Source organism: Cyphomyrmex costatus, unplaced genomic scaffold (assembly GCF_001594065.2).
Source record: "Cyphomyrmex costatus isolate MS0001 unplaced genomic scaffold, Ccosl1.0 scaffold162, whole genome shotgun sequence".
Taxonomy (NCBI): Eukaryota; Metazoa; Arthropoda; class Insecta; order Hymenoptera; family Formicidae; genus Cyphomyrmex; species Cyphomyrmex costatus.
This window is the reverse complement of record NW_017275632.1, coordinates 280449-305866: the sequence shown is the minus strand read 5'-3', so window position 1 is coordinate 305866 and position 25418 is coordinate 280449. Positions and strand designations below refer to the sequence as shown.

The 25418-nt window shown below is 31.1% G+C and overlaps 3 protein-coding genes across 6 annotated transcripts; 1 reads left to right on the top strand and 2 right to left on the bottom strand.

Annotated features, from left to right (window-relative positions):
- Positions 1 to 3611: 3611 nt before the first annotated feature.
- On the bottom strand, positions 3612 to 6549 carry APP-BP1 (Nedd8-activating enzyme E1 regulatory subunit APP-BP1). The gene is made up of 8 exons (XM_018536919.1): positions 6384 to 6549; positions 6016 to 6180; positions 5758 to 5940; positions 5149 to 5644; positions 4939 to 5072; positions 4407 to 4609; positions 3941 to 4077; positions 3612 to 3870 (listed from the first exon to the last, which is right to left on the bottom strand). The coding sequence occupies exons 1-8, from the start codon at positions 6449 to 6451 to the stop codon at positions 3640 to 3642; spliced, it is 1617 nt and encodes a 538-aa protein (XP_018392421.1). The 5' UTR covers positions 6452 to 6549; the 3' UTR covers positions 3612 to 3639.
- Positions 6550 to 7474: 925 nt separating this feature from the next.
- On the top strand, positions 7475 to 15796 carry VhaSFD (V-type proton ATPase subunit VhaSFD). 4 transcript variants are annotated; one of them, XR_001940652.1, is made up of 11 exons: positions 7475 to 7623; positions 7826 to 7907; positions 8079 to 8268; positions 10861 to 11079; positions 12092 to 12193; positions 12983 to 13188; positions 13289 to 13373; positions 13441 to 13847; positions 13929 to 14042; positions 15170 to 15326; positions 15724 to 15796. XR_001940652.1 is itself a non-coding variant. In XM_018536947.1 (11 exons), exons 2-11 carry the CDS (start codon positions 7563 to 7565, stop codon positions 15261 to 15263), a joined length of 1560 nt encoding a protein of 519 aa, XP_018392449.1. In that variant the 5' UTR covers positions 7484 to 7498; positions 7558 to 7562; the 3' UTR covers positions 15264 to 15367. The 4 variants fall into 4 exon arrangements, 3 of the variants coding, with proteins under 3 accessions (XP_018392451.1, XP_018392452.1, XP_018392449.1); XM_018536947.1 differs by lacking the exon at positions 15724 to 15796 and having other exon boundaries at positions 7484 to 7498; positions 7558 to 7623; positions 15170 to 15367; XM_018536949.1 differs by lacking the exon at positions 15724 to 15796 and having other exon boundaries at positions 12107 to 12193; positions 15170 to 15367.
- Positions 15533 to 23828, bottom strand: RpI135 (RNA polymerase I subunit Rpl135). Its single transcript, XM_018536946.1, has 16 exons — positions 23401 to 23828; positions 21882 to 22214; positions 21512 to 21751; positions 21104 to 21426; positions 20760 to 21019; positions 20434 to 20676; positions 19830 to 20107; positions 19554 to 19751; positions 19080 to 19187; positions 18694 to 18870; positions 17582 to 17796; positions 17373 to 17511; positions 17108 to 17264; positions 16653 to 16906; positions 16049 to 16213; positions 15533 to 15887 (listed from the first exon to the last, which is right to left on the bottom strand). The coding sequence occupies exons 1-16, from the start codon at positions 23509 to 23511 to the stop codon at positions 15684 to 15686; spliced, it is 3405 nt and encodes a 1134-aa protein (XP_018392448.1). The 5' UTR covers positions 23512 to 23828; the 3' UTR covers positions 15533 to 15683.
- Positions 23829 to 25418: the final 1590 nt, after the last annotated feature.

The window sequence follows — 25418 nt, the reverse complement described above, 5'->3', positions numbered from 1 at the left end:
TGTTTTAATAATATTTATATAACATTCTACAGAAATATTTTGTGCCTATAGGGATAAAATTAATTCCCGAATTTAAAGAACGTTATTTTATTATAATTTTGTGTACGAGTTGTAGAATATGATATTAATAAATATATCCTTTTTTTGAAATTTTAACATATAATTATTATATATACATAATTTTTTTTTACCGGGGCATACTTTTCACGATTGTCGTCTTATAGTCATAAAATCGATTTTATATTAACTATATTAGCTAACTAACAGCCGACTGTAGTCAAGACATTTGCCGATTTTTAATCGACTAAAAGTCGACATTCAGTCTGACTTTAGACTTGCTTTGCCAACTAACAATCGATTATCAGTCGACTTTGTACTATATGCACTTAACGTAAAATGATGAAAAAAAATTCGAAATATATTCTTTCTTGTTATTTTATTTCTTTGTCCAACAATTGGTTTAAAATATGTTGACTAATTGGTATATTTATCTTATGTACCAAAACATTTCTCTTGGTATATTCTATTCTTATTTTAAGATTGTCCTCTACAGCATGAAATATTAAAGCAATATTTTAATAGTGCGCAATATTATAAAGATTGCAGCTGTATTTCTTCATATTGAAATTTAAATTCCTGCTAGAAGAAATGGTAGCAATTTGAAGTTAAATTGATAGCAAATACTATTGTTAAAAATAATCTAACCCAACCCATTTGTTGGTGTGAGATAGCTCTCGCTTCGCATGGAAAATTGAAATCTATAACGTGCGTGCAACAGTACAATCATAGAAGTTGTGCGCTTATTGCAAGGGGGGAGGGGGGTGAGAGTTGCTTCGCGTGGAAAGTTTAACATTTCTAAACAGGAGAAGAGGGTGTAGAATAATACTTAATATCGTATATGTATAGCAAAAATTTGGAATTTTCATTTTTAAACTTTTTTGTTAATAACTTTTTAACGAAGGACGATCGACGACTAAAACTTGTTGGAGGTTATTCAGAGTCATGACCTTGACAACATATGTCAAGGTCAAGAGGATTGAAGCTGCTTCCGTTATTCTAGATATTTACTGTTTTTTTTTTTTATTAAAAAAAAAATAATTCTTATCGGAATCCATTCTTACTTGCTTTATGATAGATGTCTCTAGGAGCCTTATATAAGAAGATATCCAAATCGAATTGAAAACAAATGGAGATCAAGTTCTTTCGGATGTTCTTTTTGAGTCCTCGAATAATTTTTTTATCATAAATTTATCGTGTGTATTTTAGAATATTAAGCAATAAAAATGTTGCAGGTATATTGAAGAATATCGCAATATTTTACTTGAACGGCGGACATAAGAATATTGCTACAATATTGCACAATGTTTCATAAAATATTGCAATCTTTCTAAGTAATTGCTATAATATTTTCAAGATATTGCTGTAATATTTTTTGTGATGTAGGAGTATGAATACCGACAAAATTTTTTTTAAATAAATTTTTGAACGCTAAAAACACGCAATATCGTAAGCAAATTTCTCCAGTATGTTTTTCTAAATTATCGACGTTTATATATGTATATGTAAAAAAATAGTTTTTTTTGCGATATTTGACTTTTTATAAAAAAGAAAAGTTATCTTGAAATTCTAATTGGAGTCATGAATGCATTATCCTTAAAATGTAATTTTTTAATTTCAATGTCTTATCTATTTTTTATCTTTAATTATGAAGGATTTAAATATAGAATTTTTCTAAGATAGCTAATTTTTTATCTATATAATAATAAATTATTTCAAGACTACTTATAATTTCTAGTTATGCCTATATCAATACATACATAATGAGACACGCGCGTGCGCGCGCGCACACACACACACACACACACACACACACAATCAGAATTATAGAATAACTGCAATCCTTTTTTTTTTTTACAAAAAAATGTTAAATATTACAGAAAAAAGCTATTTTTGTAAAATAATTAATTTTAATTATTTCGAAAACTTGTTGGTTTTTACAATACTGTGTTTTCAGCATCCAAAAATCCACATAGAAGAAATACCTTAATGTTTCTAGTTCAAAGTAATTAAAAAAAAACATTTTTTTATAACGTATAATCGCGCAAAATTTAATGATCCAGAAAGAAATATCATATAGATTATTACACACACATTACTCACGTCTTGAACATGATGTTATACACTTAACATGTAACATTCACCGTGATTGATCAAAGGCAACTGTCTTGAGTGTCAAATACCAGCAAACTTATCGACCTCGTCGCCCTCGTCGATTGTTCTATAGCAATCCGCTGTGAACACGTGGCGCGCTAAATGTCGAACGATAACTGATAAGGGCACAAAGATTGTCGTGAATTGTCGTAACAATACTAACAATTTTCGACAAAGTCATAAGTCAACGCACAAGGATTGTCGTAACTGTTTCCGACAGAATTGTAAGTCAACGCAAGGATCGATATAAACATACGTCATATAAAGATCTTCACGACATACGACGTATGTTTATATCGATCCTTGCGCGCGTTGACTTACGATTCTGTCGGAAACAGTTATAGGCCTTTTACAATAAGCCATTACCATCTAAGTTTTAAGTATTAAGTCATAAGAAATTGACCACTCACAGTCGATTATTCTTCTCACATTCGATTGTGATTGATAAATTTCTTATAATTTAACACTTAAAACTTAAGTAATGGCTTATAATTCACGATAATTCTAGCATCGGAATTAGAGAATTAAAACTGCCTGTATGAAAGATGTATGTACAAGCTGACCCACTCATATAATAAAATTTTATAATGCTGTTAAAAGTAAAATTAAAAAATTTTAATTTTTTGTACATAGCCCAGCAAACAAGAATGAATTAAAATGGATTGGACATTTTGTCTATTCGAATGCGTATTTTAAACAGCGAAAACTTTTAATTGGATTCAATTAGATTCAATTAGATTGAAAAATTGCGTTTTCTATTCAAAATTTTGAATTGAACAGTATTTACGATGTACTGAAAAAGTTGATATTATTTTTAGATTGAAAGGCATACAAATATGCTCCGTAAAATTCCTATAAAATATATTCAGGGTTGAAAAAGATTCATTTTCACATTCATGAATCCGTATATAATATTTCTAAAAATCTGAATCCATTTTAACCATTTCAATCTATTTGCGTTTTTTTGTTAGGAGTTACCGCTCTCTGCCGAACCTCGTCACGAACTAAATGTGGTGGACAACTTCATGGTTTCTTACAGATCTGTATAAATCTTCAAATTTTGATTGAACAGAATAAAAAATTCTTTAACGCGCTCCTTGAATATACCCTATAAAAGCTGCTCTATGTTTCTTATTTGTAGTATGTACAATATAATTTTTGGATTTGTTTCTTTTCATTATATATTTTTTTTTTTTCAACATTCCTCTTTACATGCAAAACCTCTATTTTAGAATGGAAAATGATGCAAATAGTAAAGAAAATGATAGGAATAATAAACAAAGAAGAAAACATTAATAATAGCAAAGAAATTATTCGTCTTAATTCGAAACAATCAAAGAATCATAAAGAATTAATATATAAGCTATACGATTGTATTATCACTTTAATAGCATAGATTTTTCTTTTCACATTAAACAGTTCACGATTTTAAAAGAAGAACGTTCCAGAGTTCGATGTGACGGCATCGTAGATGAAGGTATTATGAACAGGTTTATACTGGTTCGTGATGAGTTTGATGGTTTCATGCGCTGCAAGCGCACCTAAATATGCCGAAACAGAGTGCAATTCCGCGCCACCGAATCGGCAAAGCTCGTGCACGTAATCGTCTTTGGCTAATGGACCACATCCCCATTCGCTCAATAGCTTTGTGAGGCATGTCTGTAATATGATGTGATTGTAGAACAATTATAACACAATAATTACATCATGCATATAAAAAAGATAGTACTTTCAACTTTACGATATCGGGTTCTACTTGATCATCAAATTCGCCGGGATACGAATTATATTCTGTCTGGAATTTATCAACTCCCCGAAGCATGACGTAATAAATCATCATACTCTCTGGATTCTCTAAATTTTGAACTGTAAATTATGAATTAGTTAAGACCACGTTTCCACTGAGCACGTCACGCGACGCATCGTCGAGAGAACGAGGAGTTATATACTAACTTCTTTCATTCTTTCTTTTACGACGCAACGCATAATGCACTCGGTGGAAACACACCATAAGAGTAGTACATATTAGCAGTTACTAATTACAAGAAAAAATTATCTAAAAAGTTATAATTATATTTTCTTATCATATTATAATTATAGTTATAATTCAAATACTTTTTATTATTATACATATAAAAATATAACTTGTTTAATAATTATAAATTATAATTTTATATTTTTTAAGAGACAATTACCTATTATATTGGTATCAAAAACTTTAGGATCGTACTCGTCTGCAATACAGCTTCCTTTTTCTACGTGAATGTTAGCAACGTGTCTACAAAATAGTTTAACATCTTTTTCTAAAATTGAATCTGACGATCTTCCCAATTGTCGTAATAATTGTAAAGTGCGTCTCCATACAGCTTCCACATCTGCTGTTGCTTGTTTATGGTAACTAAAATAGATTGGATATCATATACAATTGATTTGTAACAACAGATTGAAAAATAATGCACGAAAAAGTATTGTAACTTTACCTTACTTAACCCTAGAGTACATTAATGTTAATTAAACAAAAGTTTAAATGTTTTTAAAATCATTATTGTAAATATATTAATTAAAGCGGTGAATATAATTATATAACCTGTTCATAAAATTTTAAATATATATTTGTTATATTTTTGATAATAAACTTACTAATGAAACACTTATTTGTATTGATATAGAAGACTAATATACTTTTTCGTGCATCATTAAACTGTCATTTCAGGATCAATATTATACATTTGTTGGAGTGCAATGTATTTTTCAGTGTCCGCAGTCATGTCAGGCAGGTTACCCTTAAGTGGTAGTAGTCCTTTCCCTTCATTATCGACAAAATCACGCACCGCTTTTGCAATAATCCAGAAAGAGCTGCTCTAAAATATACCAATCAATTTTCAAATGGTACATGAATCATATATAAATAATATAGAGAATATTTCATCGCGATACCTTCGCTGTTAAATTGACGCAACGATCATCATTTAAAATATTTATAACACTATCAGGAATATCGCTCACTCTTAAACATTTATTTACAGAGTTCATAGCTTCTTCAAAATTTTCTTCACTATTAGATGAATCGTGTTCATCACGCCTTATGCCACTCTTTATCACGTCTTTGAGCTGCTGTTTCTCTTTGTAAGTTTTTGGTAAAGTACCATGCTCCAAAATCCATTTTTCTAAATATTTGTATAAAATAATTAAATATGGTACATGGCAATGATCTTTGAAGCTCATTTCATCTAGATTAATGGAATCTATGTGCTTTTTCAAGCTATCGAATGGCCTGTCTAAACGTAAATCTAGTGTTTCATTATCTGGATGAGTTTCTACAACTGTGTGCTCCTTAACTTGAATCCGCATATATGCAACAAAGCCTAGGCTCTTACATATTATTAAAGGAATATTTAGTTCCCAAAGTCTTTTCGACAGAAGAATCAATGTTCTGAAAATATTCCCAAGAATACATTTATTATGTTTGTTCTAACATTAGAAATACTTAAAAAATATGTTCATACAGTTTTATTATAGATTATAATCTGCAATTGCTACTCTTACTTTTCAGTCAGTGCAGTCGCCACAACTACGGTGAAGCTGTTAAAAAAGTCTGGGCTGTTAGATAAAATTTGTTCAGGCTCTTCATCGATATAATCACCAGTCACATCTGGATTCATTTCCAAAAGCATTTGAGTAGCTACTTGTGCTCTAGATTTCCCAACAGTATCAGTTTCTAGAAAAAAACTAAGCCAAATTCATTTAATGTGTTGCATCAAGCTACATTTTGAGATCCTGCTTTGTAAGACAGTATATATATACTTAGTCCCAATATCCTCCTCAGTGATTTTTTTGCCATCGACTATGGTGAACGCTCCTATACCTGGAAGCACAAGTGATTTCAGTACCTCCGTGCCAAGTCCAGTGGCATTTATGACACAGACATGAGCAGTTTCTAAAGATGCTTGACCATGATCGCCCCATAATCTGCCAGAAGCAAAGATCAGATAATAATCAAATGTCATAATAATCAAAAATATCTTATAATATCTTACATAAGAGAAAAACAAACTTTTAAGAAGAAAATAAAAACAGTGAGTTAAAATTCTCTATTAAAAAGTCAGAAAGGTAAGTTAATCAAAGTCGTTAAAGTTGTTAATCGTAACCTCTAACACATAGTTGGTGTTTACCTCAACTGGCGATCGTATTTACGGTTTTTCTCGGATTGTTCAGGCGATTTCGACTCAGGGGATGCCATCAAAAAACGAATTTGAAAGAACAATAAGGTGACAGGAAGAACCTCGAGGAAAGAAAGGCAGAGGATGCACACTGCACAGCCTTAAAACATACATAGAGTGCGCATCAGTGCGCATTGCCTACAGCCTACAGCCCTTCCTTCAAAATGTGTATCCAAGATAAGCGTGAGAGAGAAAGATATATCAAAGAGAAGCTAGATCAGATTTTTGCCATCGGATTGGCCGTGATATTGGCACTTTCAGCACCGTAGAGTCCTAGATATCAGAGAAGCGCAACCGACTTAAGTCAGTATCGCAAAATTACTAAGAAAAGTAATAAAAATGGCGTCGTTTGCAGACGAAATATGAAATCCACCAATCGTCTATTAGTCAGCCATTTTTAATACCACTGAATGAATGTCATGATTGACTGACAGTCAGCTAATCAGGACGCGGAACATCGGTTGCGCTTCTCTGATATCTTCTAATTGCGCCTAGTGTGAACTAGGCATTATAGGCCTTCTTCATCATGCTCTCTGACCACATGCGCATGCGCTTGGTTACTTTTCCATGTAGACAGAGGTAGAGTCCTAGATATCAGAGAAGCGCAACCGATGTTCCGCGTTCTGATTAGCTGACTGTCAGCCAATCATGACATTCATTCAGTGGTATTAAAAATGGCTGACTAATAGACGATTGGTGGATTTCATATTTCGTCTGCAAACGACGCCATTTTTAATACTTTTCTTAGTAATTTTGCGATACTGACTTAAACCGGTTGCGCTTCTCTGATATCTAGGACTCTAGACAGAGGAATGTGTGGACAGTAGAGTGTGTTCCCACAGTTGGATATTTGTTGAAAGTGAGAAAGAGAGGTCTAGTACAAAAACAGAAAACAGACCAATGGTTGCACATCGCTGAAATGGAGCCAATCAAAAATACACTGCACGAACAAAACTCCTAAATATACTCGTATCTCGATGTCGAGATAATTTTTTTGTTAAGTCAGGTTGGTATTCGTGTGGTCTTGTGATCGAACAGCTGAAGAAGGCAAGGAGGACAAAGAGAAGGTATTAAGTACTTGGCTTTCCGTGAAATTATTTTTTTAATCAACGTGAAATCTCGACAGTAATCATGGTGGACCGTGCAAACAGTATCAAACAAATGATTCCGGCATTGCCGGATGAGAAAATCGGTAATTATGATTGTTATGTAAAGAGGAAAATTATCAGTATAATATTGCCCCTCCCAAAACGATACGATTTATTTTTATGACTAACAATTATATTATTCTTATTGCACACGCTAGCTCTTGTATCTTATTTACTCAAAATTTATTTTACTAAGTCTTATATTTTATGCTTAACATTTAAGTAACAATTTATGTGATTTTGCAGATATGCTGGCAGCTACAAGTGTGCTCCAGCAACAAGCTGCTGATATTAGAAATCAACGAATTAATTGGCAATCGTATTTTCAGTAAGTAATTATATATGCGTTAAATTATGTCTGACAAGCCCAGTTTAAGAATTTTAGGATATATTGGTAACTTGATAATATTTAAATTTAATAAATTTAAGGATACTAGCAAGCTATAGAATTATCTATGCAAGAAGTGTTGGAACATTTTAAAACATTTGATGTTTACAGATCACAAATGATATCAAAAGAAGATTATGATTTTATAGCAGCCTTTGACTCAAGCGATGCTAAAACTAGAGAAAACAAGCTGAAAGAAAATCCACACCAGGCAGCTAAAACGTTCCTCAATTTGCTTGGTCATGTTTCAAAGGATCAGACAATTCAATATATTCTCACAATGATTGATGATATGTTACAGGTATAGCTATATATATTATTATTTTCAGGATTGGAAAACATTTCAATATTAAAAAAAAAAGCCTAATTCAGTAGAATTTTATTGGATTTTATTAGTTTTTATCTTTTTGGAATTTTTTATAAAATTCATTGATATTATTTACTTATTATATTTAGTTTATATTGTATTAATTATTATTTAATTACATATTCAAATAAAATTGATTATATGAGATAATTAATTATATAAGAGAATATTTCATAAAAGTATTAATTTCAGATATAAAAAAACACTTCTATGAGACAAAAAAATATTAAATTATCAGTTTAGTTTATTCAGTATATACATAAAAATGAAAAGTTCAAGCCATGTTCAAAATTAATTAAAGGTGCCAGTTTAAAGTGAATATACTTAAAGTGTATGTAACTTTTGGCGGATTTTCTAATCGCCTCCGTCTTCCGCTGTCCCCCTCACCTCACCGCACGCGGTCCAAAAGCCGCTCGAGCATTTGATCTGCGCGCGGGGCAGTGAAGGTGACAGCGGAAGGCGGAGGCGATTCGAAAATCGACCGAAAGTTATATACGGTTTATGTATGTTCACTTTGAACTGGCACCTTTAATTAATAATATATCTGTTACTTTTCATGGTAATATATGTATTGTTAATAGATAAAAAGGTTTAAATATTTGTGTATCTTTTTTTTAACATGGCTTGAACTTTTCATTTTTATGATACAATTTTTTTTGAATATCATTTACTTTTTAGAGTACAAATATATAAAAAATATAGTTTAAAAATATTATATAACGAAAGAGGGGCGATGGGAGGGGGTGCGGTGGGGGTCGAAGATGGTGGAGGGTGAGTGAAAGAGAGGGGATGTTAAAAAGTCATAATTTCGGACGGACGGACATACAGACAGACAGACAGACAAAGAAAGAGTTTCTTAATTTTTCATTAGAATCATCACTTTTCGACCGCTTGTATGTCCAGAATGGCTTGATCGATTTTAAATTTTTTGGCTCAAATTACTCGTGGCGATGCCGCCTTTCAGGACATATAACGTTCGATTCAAAATTTTTTATATTTTAGTAGTTATGCACCCCCGAAAAATGGACTTTGGTGGCTCGAGATAAGAGACTTGTAGTATCTATTATTAATCTTTTAAACTAACTTTTAAATTAACTAGTAATTTTTTTAACATGGTCGAGACACTACCGCGTCTTTCCTGATATATTCATTAAATATTTACAAATATTTTTTTATTAATTTCTGATTAAAATCATTTATTTTTCTACAATTCTAATAAAACCAAAAAAAAAACTGGATTTTTGGGGTAAGATAATACCAACTCTGATTGTTTAACTTATTAAATTAAATAAAATTCTATTTTTATTATATATAGGGGAGAGTAGTCTAAATCGGACCTATTTACAGGTTTTGTTCCCTATAAGGCATAAATAAAGTCCGATTATAAAATCAATGATGCCGTTCGAAAGATCATTTAATTTCTTTCATTTTTACTTTAGACCATTTTGACATATCTTTTACCTGTATCGAACTATAATGAAAAATGTAAAAATGCATTTTTTCAGTCCGATTTGAAATCATGAGTTTTTATGAACTTTTAGATAGAATTTTAAAATATTTTAATTAATTTTTATTAATATTAAGTAAAAACGAACAATTTAAGACTCAAAGATAAAAATACAGTTTATATTATTAGAATTAAAATCAATAAAATATTCTATTAATCTGAGTCTGATAACACATGATATTTTATTGATTTAGTGTCCCTTAGACCAGATCTGGTCAGTCGATCACCAGTACTACAACCAGGTCACAGTATAGGTAAGTACAGTAGTTTCACTCTCCAAAATTTATGGGTGCGCGAATCGCATCACTGTCATCATGGCGTCGATATCACGTATGGATACTGTGTCATTGTGTGTCACTATGGTGTCGAAGTGTGCAGTGTAAACAAAGGCCTCGCACAATCAACAACATGGCTGACTGTAGGACACATAGATCAAAGGTACCGACATGGAGTGAAACTACTGTACTTACTTTATACTGTGACCAGGTTGTGGCCTTCTTTCCTCGATGAATTAGCTGGCTTACTCGTCTTTATTGTGTTTTTTGTATAAATCCTATTTGCGTGCGTGCGTGTGGACACTCAAAGAGAGGTCTGATTTGAACACGGGTTCTTTCAAACTATTGGAACAAATTTTACAATAAACCGCAAAAATAATCACAAAACTCTTGATATTTTTAAATGCTACACTCTAATTATTTTAATTACCGTTCAAATTTTTAACATTTTTTATATAATGATTTACAAGGATTTTTTTTTTTTTAAATTGTATGATAGTCGAAAATACGTATTTGCATCTATTCTATGAACATTATGATAAAGTACTGTCAAACTGCTATCATATGTTCGGTGTCTTATAAGTATTACATTATAAATAGAACGCAAATCTGCTTAACCGTATTTATTTAAATTAGAAAGATCCGATTTGGAACACGGTCCGATTTAGGACATTCTCCCCTATCATTTTCATATTTTCGATAAAAGATATTCCCATTTATTAATAGAAGTTGTTATATTTATAGGAGGATCGCAGTCGCGTGGAAATCTTTCGCGAACACTCTACGCGCAAACGAGAATCTGTTTGGGGGCCATTCCTTAATTTGTTGAACAGGCAAGATGGCTTTATAATGAATATGACATCGCGTATTATAGCTAAGTTGGCTTGCTGGAGTCACGATCTCATGGAGAAAACTGATCTTCAGTTTTATTTAACATGGCTTAAGGATCAGTTGAAACTTAGCGTAAGTTTAACAGATTATTGTACGTATATTGCATATGTCAAGAAATTGGAATTGTAATGTAATAAGATGGATCACTTATTTTATAAATATTTTTCTTTCAAAATATCAATAATTTATAATAATCAGTTTAACCACACACACGCGCACGCACGCACATTCTACGGCCACACACATGCACATGCCTACACCCACACGCACATAATACGGTTGAACTGATGATATATATTTTATATTTATAATATAGAAATATAAATATTATTTAAAATTGTACTCTCTAATGCTCTAATATAAATCATTTGGATTTAACTTATAAAATATATTTTTATTTTTCAATTGAAAATACAAATATGTTAGTTTTGCTATCTACATCTATAATATTAATTCTTTTTAAATGATTTAATTTTTTTATATATTGAATAATGTATATATTTGTTTTACAGCCATATAGTCTATGTTTAAGGACTAATGTAGTGTTAGTTATTTTATCTATTATTGTCTATATATATTTTATCTATTATTGTCTATCTATTATATAATCGAAAACCTTATTAACTGCATGCAATGTCTATTTACTAATTGAGGTATCTTACGTTTGACAATTTCTGTAAAAATAATCATGCATCTCTCATATTTATATTTAATGAAAATGATATTTAGCAACTTTGTTAAGAATTTAATGCTTTTTTGCGATACTAACACCGATTTAAAATTTTATACAATTTATGTTTCATAAAAAAATAAATATTTTTTAATTAAATATCTCATTTATAACATACTAATCCGATGGATTGTGGCAATTTGGAGATTATTGGAATTTACATAAAGGTTTGTGTGTGGAAAATTCATAATAGTCGTAAATTAAATATAAGCATAACTAACCAAATAAAACAATAAATTATTCTGCAACTGACAACTAGATACTTTTACTTCCCGCGCTGAAGCTTCAAATATGAGTATTTTAAATTACAGTAGAATTTGTAATAGATACGAAATAAGAGATGGGGTTTTATAGTTCGATGCTCTTCAGGATTATACAGACTTGCATGCGGGACTAGAACAAGATGCTGTGGAGCAGGCCAAGGAGGCCAATGAACTGCACGAATTGTTCAACCCGGTTGGTTTTTTAACGACTAATCACAGTAGTATTACTTATTATTCTAAACGAATTAACACGAAGTATGTTTTTTAAATTACATTTTATCAACAAATAAGCCACTAATATTTGTTGAAATATTTAATATTGTATACTTGCTTATTATTCTAAACAAATTGTGAAGTTTTTTAAATCACATACTGCCAATAAATAAGCTCCTAATAATTCATCGGATTATTTAATGATGTTTCGTATATAAAAATTATCTCTTATAAATCTTTTACGTTTAGAATTGATGAAAGTTTGATATTTAAGTAAAGTACAGATATGCATGATTTGTGCTTTATAAGAGCCTATTTTATGTGAATGTTACGTTTACACATGCGAATTCCTTAAAACCTTAAACCAATTTTGAAACTTATAAAATCTACTTTGTTTTTCTCGATAAATGTTAATGCCCGTTTCCACCAATGTAGATTAACTTTAATCTCGGTTTAACTTACTGTTCATCTTTTTCTAATTTTTAGAACTAGAAAAAGACGAAGAGCAAATTGAACCGAGATTAAAGTTAATCTACATTAGTGGAAATGGGCATTAATCTTTCTTTCCTTTTTGTGGATCAAATTATTTTACCATCGTACTTTTGCATGTAGCAACGTGTTTAATAAATGCTTATCTTTTAAATTAAAGCAAAATTCACTGTCTTTGTTTCTTTCTTATCTTTATATTTTTATAAAGAAAAATCTATATATAGAGTGTATATATTATTAATAATATATACAATATACATATTATTTTTATTTCATTTAGAACAACGAGTACATTCAATCAGTGGCACGATGTCTACAAATGATGCTTCGTATAGACGAATATCGCTTTGCATTTGTGTCTGTCGATGGAATTTCAACCCTCCTCAGTGTTCTATCTGGCAGAGTAAACTTCCAAGTACAATATCAGCTTATTTTTTGTTTGTGGGTACTTACTTTCAATCCTCTTTTGGCAGAAAAGATGAATAAGTGAGTAGCATGTTCTTTGTTTCCAGTTTTACTAAAGATATTCTAGAGTAGATCATATTTTCACTATTATTATAATGTTGTCTTACATGTTATATCGCAGATTCAATGTAATACCCATTCTCGCTGATATACTCAGTGATTCAGTCAAAGAAAAAGTAACACGTATTATACTTGCAGTGTTTAGGGTAAGTTGGAATGTGTTGTAGAATAAAATAATAATTATCTCATAATTGATATTTTTTATATTAACAGAATTTGATTGAAAAAGTAGAAGATGGACAAGTTGCTAAGGAACATTGCATCGCTATGGTACAATGCAAAGTATTGAAACAGCTTTCGATATTATGCCAACGAAAGTTTGACGACGAGGACATCACTGATGATATTGAGTTCCTCAATGACAAACTGCAAGCATCCGTACAGGATCTAAGTTCATTCGATGAATATTCGACAGAAGTAAAATCTGGTCGTTTAGAATGGTCTCCTGTTCACAAATCGGGCAAATTCTGGCGCGAGAATGCTAGCCGTCTTAACGAAAAGAATTACGAACTCTTACGGATTCTAGTCCACCTATTAGAAACTAGTAAAGACCCACTTGTTCTTAGCGTAGCTAGTTTCGACATCGGTGAATATGTACGCCATTATCCACGTGGCAAGCAGTATGTCAAAATCTATAAAAATGCCGTATTAAATTCTATTTACAATTACCATTTGTTAAAATATTATTTCGTTCTTTTTAGCATAATTGAACAACTTGGCGGAAAACAGCGCGTAATGCAACTTCTTGGACATGAAGATCCTAATGTTAGATACGAGGCTCTTCTTGCAGTACAAAAACTTATGGTACATAATTGGTAAGTTTTAAAATTAAAAAAAAAATTTACTTATCTTTTATTATTTCATGTACACATAATATCTTAAAGCTCCTAAGTACTCGATCAAGAACTCCACATTGATAGGGGCGACACCGAATCAGTCTGCAGTCTGGCGAAATCGGACACAATGTACGCACGCGCGTACAATGATATAAAAACAAGAGTATGCTTTTGCCTATACTTCTGAAAGCGTCAATCAGGAACCAAGCTTACATTATATTGAGCAGCAAATTTGAACAATAATAAAGTGATTAACTATTTTACTTAACAGTCGAAAAACTTATGTCATTGAATCGTAATCGATTTATTCTAACTCTACATGTATGACGTAAGCCACAAAAGTGGTGGGAATGCGCAATAGTCTAACACGATACAATACTCTTGGCTTTATATCATGCTCAATCCAAAAAGGAGCACATACATGAGCTCGTACTGGTGTATGTGTCGGTATCACACTAGCGATTGCAAATTACGTCTACGTTCGCGTCTTCTGACCAAAAAGCTGCAGGTCAGCAGGTTTTTCTGATTGGTAAAAAAATGTAATCGCGAACCCCCCCCCGACATAATCCAATTGTTTGTATGATACTGATATTACAACGTCTCACTACGATAAAAAGCTCAACTCTAACAGGCGTGAAAAGTGATGTTTTGACAACGAAATTTTCTTTTGTATGCCACTTCCTTATAGGCTTAATTGTGAAAATGTGATTTGTCTCATGAAAGTCTTAAAAACAGGCAACAGAGACTACAATTATCTTGGAATTTCATACGTAAAAACATACTTGTATTTTTCACTTGTTTCGATAAACGTTAAACCGTGCATTTTCCTACACGTATAGAGGTTTATTTTACATGCCTTTTGCAATCATTTGTTGACTGTCAACGGAGGAAAGAACAGTTTTCGTCCATTTTTATAAATGTTTTAAAGTGATAAAACTCGTTTTGATTTATCCAATTGTTTTCATTTAAAAATGACACGCAACATGAATAAACGTGTCATTTCTCGTTTATGATTCCAACATAGTGGCAGCAACTACTCAGAAGTCCTATTTTTTAATGTAATTATAATTTCGTAAATATTTCTCAAATTTGTCTTTATTTTCTAGGGAGTATCTTGGAAAACAATTAGAGAAGGAACAGACAGGTGCATCTGGAGCACCTACCAACAAGCCTGGAGCACAAGTACCAGCAAAAGCTTGAATATTTGTGCAATTTACACAAATTTTCTGATTTCAAGAAAGTTTCAAGAGTATTATAATTCACGTAATATAATTTATCATCCGCTTATTGTAAATTATATCAAACTCAAGATATATACATTCCCTTCTATACTGTAATATTGTAAAAAAAAAGATATATTGCAAAGTTCACTTTTCCTTTGTGCAAATTAATTTTTGCAACATGATAGAATTATGTGTATATACAGATATTTTACATCGCGAATATAAAGTATATACAAGTCGGTGTAATAAACTTTGTTATATAATATCTTAGCTTTATGAATAGAATTTGTTCTCTGGTATTTTAGAAAAAGAAAAATAAAATTTTATTTTGTTGAGAAAAACTATACGTAATATTATATATACACGCACATTTCACACAGGCATGTCTCGCAATTATTTATACCCGTCTAAATTTCAATTTAATGTTTATATTGCAGGACGCTAATTGTATTAAAAGAAATTTAAAGATATAAGGTACTTCAATTTCATCTACGGTATCTTCTTCACCACATAGACGACATCTTTTATCGTTATCATCACTTCTATTTGTCACTGTTATTTCTGGTCCAAGTAAAGAACCGCACTTATGACATGCTAAAGTCTGCAAATAAATATTTATTTTAATCAGATATTTGTGATCAAATAATCAGATCTGATATATGATCAAATTATGTATAGATACCATAATGCTTAATCAGTCTATACGACATATTTAAAAAAAGGGAAGAATATAATAAAAAAAAATTATATCTTGTTGCTTACCGTTATTTTATCAGAGCAATGAAAGAGACGATCTTGAAGAAGATATGAGCAACCATGAGAAATCAAAGCATCTCGCTCCATCTCTCCAAATCGAATACCGCCACCGCGTCGACGACCTTTAATAGGTTGCCTCGTTAACATATCAATCGGTCCGGTACTTCTTACCTGAAAATAAAATATGTTTAGCCTATTCCTGTTATAATTAAAAAAAAAAATAAAGTCGCTTATCATTACGCTATATTTAAAATATGTAAAAAAAAAAACAAGACAAAACTAAACCAGCCAAATAAGAATGGCAATCAAAGTGTAAATACACAAAAAGAAACATAAAATAAACATAAAAAATCCTCTAAATAACAAGCATCAACTATAACGTTCAAAGTTGGATATATTGAAATAATAATTTTATATATAATTTATATTAAATATATTTACTTTAGATGTATACACGTCGATTACTTTCGAAATAGAATTATTACTTCAAAGTATAACTTTAACTGTAGTTGATGTTTCTTAGTTAATATTTATTCATATGTCGATCTCGTTTCTTATTTATTATTATGAAAAATCTTATTCTTATAAAATGTCAACATAAATTAATTACCTGCCACTTATCAGAGACCATGTGTCGTAATCTTTGATAATGCACAATGCCAAAAAATATGCTAGCGTTCATCTCACATCCATAAATGCCTGAATACATTCTTTCAGTTCCATAATAATTGTAACCACCCAGTTCTAATAATTTTCCAAAGTAGTCCACAGCCGTGTTCTCTTCGTCAAACCTAAACGGCGTAGCATCGTGAACCAATCCATGTACAGCCGCTGATTTTCCTGCCATCACTTCGATCATCATAGCTACGAAAATAATGGTTATCGCTTTATTGTAAAACTGTTAACACTGAAATTATATCTAAATTACGTATTTTTTTTAGTAATTTCTTATAAGAAAATTAATTTTTAATATTACCTATCTGAATACTTATGTTAAGGACAGATCAAATTGAAAACCACAATTCATCATTATATTATTCTAATAAAATTAATTTTCTAGCTCACCTATTGTCATACGACTTGGGAAACCATGCGGATTGAATATAATATCGGGGATCATTCCAGTCTCTGTAAACGGTAAATCCTCGACAGGATATAGTCGTGAGAGGATTCCTTTCTGTCCCGCTCTTGACGCAAATTTATCTCCAACGGTGGGATTTCTCTAAAAATTTGAATAAAATACAAATATTCAAAAATATGTTTTATAATTATATATCTGCGCGTATGTATACATTACTTATATACTCGTATGTATTATAATTGTACCAACAGGAATACGGAATGTAATGCACACTCTTCGCGGATCTTGATTGTTTAATGTACCACACAGCTTTATATTGTCGACATAAGCGTTTTCCGTACTTCTATATTTTCCAATTACATACTTGGCATTATCAGCATCGTAATAACTGTCAAATGCATGAGATTTTAGAATAGAGACCACAACTTGATAATATTGAAGCTACAAGAGATACTTACGAATAATATGCATCTCCTTCTTTAATAATAATACGTAGTCTAGGTAAACCATCAATATCTATTGTTTTCTCAAGATCAGGTCTCTCTGGATCACGGGCAAAATAACTCTTTTTATCATTCAAATCGACAAACTCAGACTTATAAATCGTTCCATGTCCAAAACCACGTTCATATGCAGACTTGTTGATAACCATTGCATCTTCCATATCATATCCCTACACATCAATGTAATTATCAATGTAGAATCAAGAAATAATAAATTATAGACAAAATTAGAGCTTTTCAAGAGATCGGATGCTGTTTAAACAACTTCTGATTGGTCCGTCCATATTTTGCAGGACCCGCTTAAGATAAACTAAAATAAATCAGGAAATGGAAGAGTTACTTTTTATAATAACAATTTGCTAATAACGTTACAATTTTTATGATTATAATAATGACTAAGTGTTAAAATGGTATTAAGGTTGGGAAAATCACTTTAATTTAAAAAATAACTTGAATCATTACGCATTTATTCTTACTAAAAAAGGTAATTTGTAACGAGTAGCGTTATTCATTACTCGTAATAAATAATTTGTAACGAGTTACAAATGAGTTAATTTTTTCATTAACGAGTGACTTTTCCAATTCGTTGAAAGTAACGATCAAGTGTCTTTCCAACTCTGGGTATCAATCATGAAACTTTTTTCCTAGAATGAAAAATGAAAAGTGAAAATTTTTACCATTGTAGTTAATGGAGAAATTTTTCACTTTTCATTTTCCATCCTAGGGAAAAAGTTTCATGATCGATACCCTGATGTTATCGTTACAATCACAAAAAAATTCCAAGTCATTGCTAAATCGTTGTTATTACAGCAGAGTAACGATAACGAAAGTAACGGCATTACTTACAGATAACTAGTTATTTCCATTCCCCGAAATAAATACACAAAATAAAAGGATATCTTATGTTATCTTATACATAACACTTATCTCAATTATTCCATATTAAGTAGGTCCTGAAAAAAATATGACGGACCAAATATATGGTATCTAATCTCTTATTTTTGAAATCTCTAGATAGAATCATGAATATTAGAAACGAAGTATTAAATAACAAAATGTAAGATCACCGTGTATGAAATAACGGCAATTATCGCATTAGTACCCATCGCAAAATCATCCATGTTAATATTATCGTAATGTACCGGCCTAAAGAGTGGTGTGGCAGGCGTTTGCAACCTGTACATTTTCGTCTGTGATTGCTGTTGCCAATTATGGCACGGTGTAGCCATTGTTTGTTTACCCATCTGTGAAATGAATAAAAAATTGATATTTCAATCATTGTATTATTATATAATGTATTGACAATCTGTAAGATTTAGATGCAAATCAAAAGTTTTAATTTTTTACAATTATATTATTTTTAATATCTTTCAAATGTAAGTGGCATTCATATTTGCAAATATGGACAGTAAATGTTGAAATATTATAATTATTTCAATATATACAGATTTACCTGACATTGGTACATATTTCTTGGACTTTGGTTACAATCTGGCAAAGGAATGAGATTAGCTAAATTACTAAAAATTGTTGTCTGGCTTATTTCTTGATGAGTTGTTAACTAGTAAAAAAAAATAAAATTATCACATTAATTAGAGATTAAATCTCACAAAAGTATAAACTTATTTTTATATTTTGTGTTTTTATACTATTTATACTTTGTGTGTATACATTCTTTAAATTTCTTGGAGTGAAATCTCACTTCAAAAGAATTAAAATACTGCCACTATTGAAAAAGAGTAAAAAATTAGCATTCTTAAATGGCAGATTTTCACTAATTTTTTTAAGTGAGATTTCACACTTTTAGAATAAGATTTACTGCAAAAAAGTAATGAGATTTGTTTTCTTTGAAATAAATCTCATTCAAAAAAAAGTAAAAAAAAAACATTCTTATTCAAGAATTCAGAGAACAAATATATGATTTTACTCCATCATATGCTTCTTGAGGGTTCACACAAATCTCCAAATAAATTTGCTCAAATGTTCCTATAAGTTCAATCTTCTGCGTAGCTAAATTTATCACTGGTCTCATCATCCTAGCTGCATTAGTAAATAAAAATAACCCTGGATACTGAGCTGGAACATTTTTCTTCAGTACAAGTGCAATCTCCAATGTTGACGGTATCTAAAGAAAAAATATTTCAGATACCATACACACAGTTGTTATAGATCAAACACAAAAAGCATTATATTTATAACTCACTTCTCGGCCCTTTATCTTAAGTAATCTCAACTTGTGTACTACTTTATTAATAATTTTGTCCTCAATCAATCCAATCAATTTTCCATCTAACATTACGTTATACGAATTTTTCCAATCGTCCGCGATAGATAACGGAATCATTCCGAGATCTACTAATACTGCAGGTATCATGGCTTTTAATTTTGGATCTGCATGTTTTGTGATGATACAATTCATTGTCAAATGATTAAGTAATCCGCATGGAGTACCATCCGGTGTATGAATCGGACAAATATATCCTATAGATTAATATATATTATAAAAATCTTAATAGCTGCGATATGTACAGGGTATATACGAGATCTATGGAATCACCTCTAATGAACAGGTAGATCGGACTGAGTCAAAAAGCTTTCTACCATTCTGCAATTTTTGCAACAGTACAATACTTTTTAATTCAGTCTACTCTACTTGCTCACAAGATTTCGTAGATTTGGGACACTGTATAATTACAAATATTATAAATTATTTGTACTATTTATTTCAGAACTATTTTCTTTATAATCTTTATAATATCTTTATATTTATTATTGTAAAATTACATCAAGGTTTGTATAATAATTACCCCATGCATCAGGCAACAACTGTCTAGCTTCAGTAGTCCTCATTTCTTGGAAGAACGCGCCTCTATGTATTGAACGAAAATGACTCATATAACGCATTCTATTGATATTTTCCACAACAATCGTAAAACCAGTGGTTTGCATAAGTCCTAAACCACTAGATGACCTTACACTTCCAGTAGATAAAAAATACTCCATTTGTGAGTCAATGTTGCTTCGAAATTTAATAACCTTCAACATTTCCTCTAAATATATTTTTCTTAATGAGTGAAAAATGTATTTGGTTTAATTTTTTTTACAACGCTAATATTACAAATAAAATACTTACGCACACTTAAGGCATATCTATTACCAGCACTCTTGTCACGTTTGAGAATATAATGTTTGAGTCCTACTAGCCACGAATATAATTTTTCTTTGAGAACTTGCAAATACAAATGTCCACCCAATAAACACTCTTGCATCATCACAGCATCCGCACCTTCAACGGCGCATTTGTTATTTGCAAAAGCAAACAGTTTTTTAGTCATAAATACAAGTAAATGGAATTTATCAATAGATTCATCAAGATGAATAGCGATACAATATCTATATGATAAAATGTAATGATATATAATATTGAAAATTATACATATAATATAAATTAGGAAAATTAATGAGATTCAAACTCACTTAATGATATAATCACAAACATCTACATCAGTTGCATCTGTAGGTAATTCAGAGAATTTGACTTTAAACATCTTTCCTATATAAGCTTTACATTGTTTGTGCCAGTGTAGATCTTCTTCGTGCACCGCACGTAACATATTTATGATGCTATTCTTGTAATAAAGATCATCCTCACATCCAGCAATTAATGCTTTATAAATATATAAATCAGTTACGTCTATCAGACATTTTAATATCAGTATTAATGGCACAAAATACGTAGCTTTCTTATATGTAAATGCAAGTTTTGCAGAACCATCTGTCACATAGTGCAGTGTATTGTTCTGTAAAGAGACACACACTGATAATATATAACATGTTAAGAAAACAAAATATAATATATGTAAAAAATTCCATTCAGATACATACAATTGAAGAATTGTCCTCCCGAACACTTCGCAAAAGAATACCCATCTCGCTGAAATGGTCACCATAACGTTTCCAAGTTGGTCTCTTAACAGCAATGGGATAGTTTCGTCTTGTCATTATTAACATACGTACAAGTCGTTCTAAACCTTTGATTATGAAGTATCCACCCCATTCTTGTTCATGTTCACCATGAGCGACTAATTCTTCAGGACTCATATTATTCAAGTTACATCGATTAGACTAAAAAATATTATGTATTTTTGTAAAAAAGGAATTGTGATTTGATATAAATAAAAATATGTAACCAAATAAAATAATAAGTGTACAGAAGATAATAACAATAGTATAAGAAAATTATATTTAACTTTACCTTAACCATGATTGGAACTTCTCCTAAATCCTTTTCAAGAGGTTCTTGCTCTTTACCATTGATAGACCATCCAAGTCTCGCTATCATTTTACCCTTGTAAGTAGAACCTCTTTGTCGACATTCTGTTGGATATATTTTACATGTTTTCACACCAATTATACTAGAAGGAATAGTAGGCTTATAGATATGTACATCATCCATCCAAAGAACTACCTCATCACCATTAGTAAGAGTTAAATATACGGGTGTACAATCCTTTAAACTATGAAAAAGACCATCCTCCAGCATATAATTAAAGGAATCAATATGAGGGATACCTAGAGATTTTAATAGCTGAAACAAATAGTAAAATTGATTAATGTAATGTTTTGCTGTAAAAAGACTTTATCAAGATATTTTTCTTACAACAAACATTGAACAAGTTTAAAGCCAGCGGCACACGATGCTTGTTTTCCTGCTGGATTGCTAGCTAGGTCAGATTTTTGTCATCGGATTGGCCACGATACTGGCACTTTCAGCACCACAGCCAATACGGTGGCAAGATTCTAATCCAGCTAGCAATCCAGCAGGAAAACAAGCACCGTGTGCCGCAGGCTTAAGACAGCAAAGTGGCTAGGTATGCTTGCCAGGTGATTAAATATGATTGATTGTATCTATAAATAACAATCAATTATGTTTACTTATTCATAAAGTAGGCTAGTCGCTTGAATGTGCCTATTAAATTTTATAATTTCTCTAACAACATAAGTACAGGTTGTTTCCAAATACCTTGACATAAAAATTCATACATTTAAACAAAAATAATAAAAATATTAAACATTAATAATATCATATTTTCAGAAAAAATCTTATTTAACATGTTAGACTTAAAACTTATTGTACCTGCTTCTATTAATATAAAATGTAATTAACAAATAACAAATCTATTATTTTATTCCTGCATTAGACTGAAATTCACTTTCTTAATAGAATTAACTATCATTGGTCGATTTCTACGCCTACTCCTTAATCCACTACTGCTACTACCCATTGTAGAATGAACTTAAGGCATAATAGGTAAGGCCTTTAACAATCTAGATTTCAAGTGCTTGTATAATTCCTTGTGAATAAATACTACATGTAGTTCTCAAACTATGTGCTAAAATAATTTTTCGTTTTTGAAACACAAATAAACTACTCCACTAATATCGTGAGGTAAATTGACTTATAGTATATATATTCATGAAATTATACAAGCGCCTAAGATCTAACTAGACCATTAAAGGTATTATATATTTCCTACATACATACTTCATTTTATGTTCCAAAAGTATACATTAGTTCAACCATAGAAAAAAAAAAGACATTTTATTAATCTTTTAATAATAGAGTAGATATTATTTTATATAATTCAATTTTACATAAAATTATTTAACTCAACAAATATATAAGAGAGGGAATATATGATTTCATGTACCTTTATCATATATGTTTATTTTAACATCTATAACTTTGTACATATTAATTTATACATGCTAACCTCATTCTGTTTATCGGGCGGTTTACCGAAATTTGGCGATGTGTTCGTTAATTTAGGTTCAACCAGTGATGCGATTTTCAACCCGCTCGCAGCACTCGACGGTAGCGCCATCTGTCGGCGGCCTGGCGCAACTGGTAGCACACCACACAAGCAAAGCTCTTCTTCTTTTTCCTTAAATAATGGTTCCCGCCTCCAAGCAATGAAATAGGAGGTCGATACGGCCAGATCACGTCTTTTAAAGTAACCCGTACAAGAATATGAAAACGAACGGGTGATGCAATGCCCGCGAAAATGGCGTAGCTCGACCGGTTTCCGGGCGCCTGCGTCTACGGCGTCGTCACGTCGCAATAACGCGCGTCATAAGAGCCCTAGTCGTCGAAAAGTGCAAAATGACGAACAATCGAGACGAGCTCATCCGCAGACACGCATCTGTGTGACGCAATGCACAGTCAAAGTCGGCAACACTTTCAAAAATATACCATGGAAAGCACCCGCCGAACCGAAACACGACCGTCACAACGTCACGGTTGAATGGTTCGTCGGAACCATTAGCGAACTCATAAGCAAAGCACGTGCACAGAGGGAGTCTGGCCAAAGATGTCGTCACTCTCATTGGCTAAGAAAGAATATGGCGCGACCAATCTCGTTGCTGTTGAAATTTCCTACCAAGCGCAGCATAATTTGAATATGATAAAATAATAAATTAAGAAACCCTTTCCATTTACTCGTTAATAATTAAATTATTTTATTAATAAAACATAAAAACACAGATTATAAATATATAAAGTTTATAAACATATAAAATATATAGATTATAAAAATAAATTATTTGATTACAGAATGCATTGCCATTGTTTTGCTACTAAACATTTTTCGTCGCGGACGTTCTTTCGGACAATTAATTTTAGATCTATATTTAATGAAATATTTCATAATTTTAGCAGGTAAATTATGACAATCCACGATCAAAATGCTCAGAACTAGAATGACAGCTCGCGGCGTCGATCACTTTCTGCTAATCGGCGCTCGTCATACGTTCCTTTTCCATAATTTTTCCGCGCAACACATATAACTTGGATATTTCATTCCACTGTAAATGTTTACAGTATCGCGATTGCTTGTTGGATGTAACCTTTATGTGTTCCTAATGGACGCCATTTTATTTTTTACTAAAATATTGGCTGTGGCAAAAACACACCTTTTTCTTTGTTATATCATGAGTAAATGTAATTGGTTAGTATTAAATGGGAGTTTTTCAACAAGCGACATTACATATGTAAGGGTTGGATTATACTGGCCGTAATCTGTTAATTTATGCCGTAATATGTTGACCAATTATAATCAATTATTCCCCTCTCATTCGACTGTGATTGGTCAAGATTACGGCATAAGTTAACAAATTACGGCCAGTATAAATCAACCCTAACACAAATGATCGATCATTGTTTATAACGTTGGTGAACAACAAGAATGTAACAATTCGTTGTGTTACACGTTGTGTCTTTTATTGTTGGTACGCGTGTGGGATGATAAAAGAAGTGAATTTCTTCAAATTATTACTTTATTCGATTAAAATAACAAATTTAGAAGTATATATATAGAGATATTGTTATTTCAATGAAATATATATAAAGTTATAGTAATTTGAAGAAATTTACTTCTTTTATTACCACGCATATTAACATAACAACGCTATATCCTCTCATTCGCCCTTAATTGTTGAAGTTTATCTTTCTGATTATATCGTGCAAAATCATCATCAAATATCTATTTATTAATTTTTAGCAATATTTAAATATTTACATCAAAACTAAAATACAAAAATTTTGAACAATTTCAAATCCTTAAAATTCTTCGTCTATTCTATAACACATATATTTATTCTACAAATTCTATTCTAAATAATAAGGACGTAATATTAAAAATATATAAAATAACTTGTGTGTGTGTGTGTGTGTGTGTGTGAGAAAATATTTATATAATACAATATAAATATTTAGATTAAAATTATAAATCAA

Coding starts and splice junctions, on each gene's coding strand:
- APP-BP1 (XM_018536919.1), bottom strand. CDS start 6,451: ATGGCATCCCCTGAGTCGAAATCGCCTGAACAATCCGAGAAAAACCGT. Junction 5,073..5,148: donor GCGTCAATTTAACAGCGAAG/GTATCGCGATGA, acceptor GGTATATTTTAG/AGCAGCTCTTTCTGGATTAT. Junction 4,078..4,406: donor TTTTGATACCAATATAATAG/GTAATTGTCTCT, acceptor CATAATTTACAG/TTCAAAATTTAGAGAATCCA.
- VhaSFD (XM_018536947.1), top strand. CDS start 7,563: ATGGTGGACCGTGCAAACAGTATCAAACAAATGATTCCGGCATTGCCG. Junction 7,624..7,825: donor ATTGCCGGATGAGAAAATCG/GTAATTATGATT, acceptor GTGATTTTGCAG/ATATGCTGGCAGCTACAAGT. Junction 13,374..13,440: donor TTATACTTGCAGTGTTTAGG/GTAAGTTGGAAT, acceptor TTATATTAACAG/AATTTGATTGAAAAAGTAGA.
- RpI135 (XM_018536946.1), bottom strand. CDS start 23,511: ATGGCGCTACCGTCGAGTGCTGCGAGCGGGTTGAAAATCGCATCACTG. Junction 22,215..23,400: donor CGCCCGATAAACAGAATGAG/GTTAGCATGTAT, acceptor TATTTGTTTCAG/CTATTAAAATCTCTAGGTAT. Junction 15,888..16,048: donor ATTGCTCTGATAAAATAACG/GTAAGCAACAAG, acceptor ATTTATTTGCAG/ACTTTAGCATGTCATAAGTG.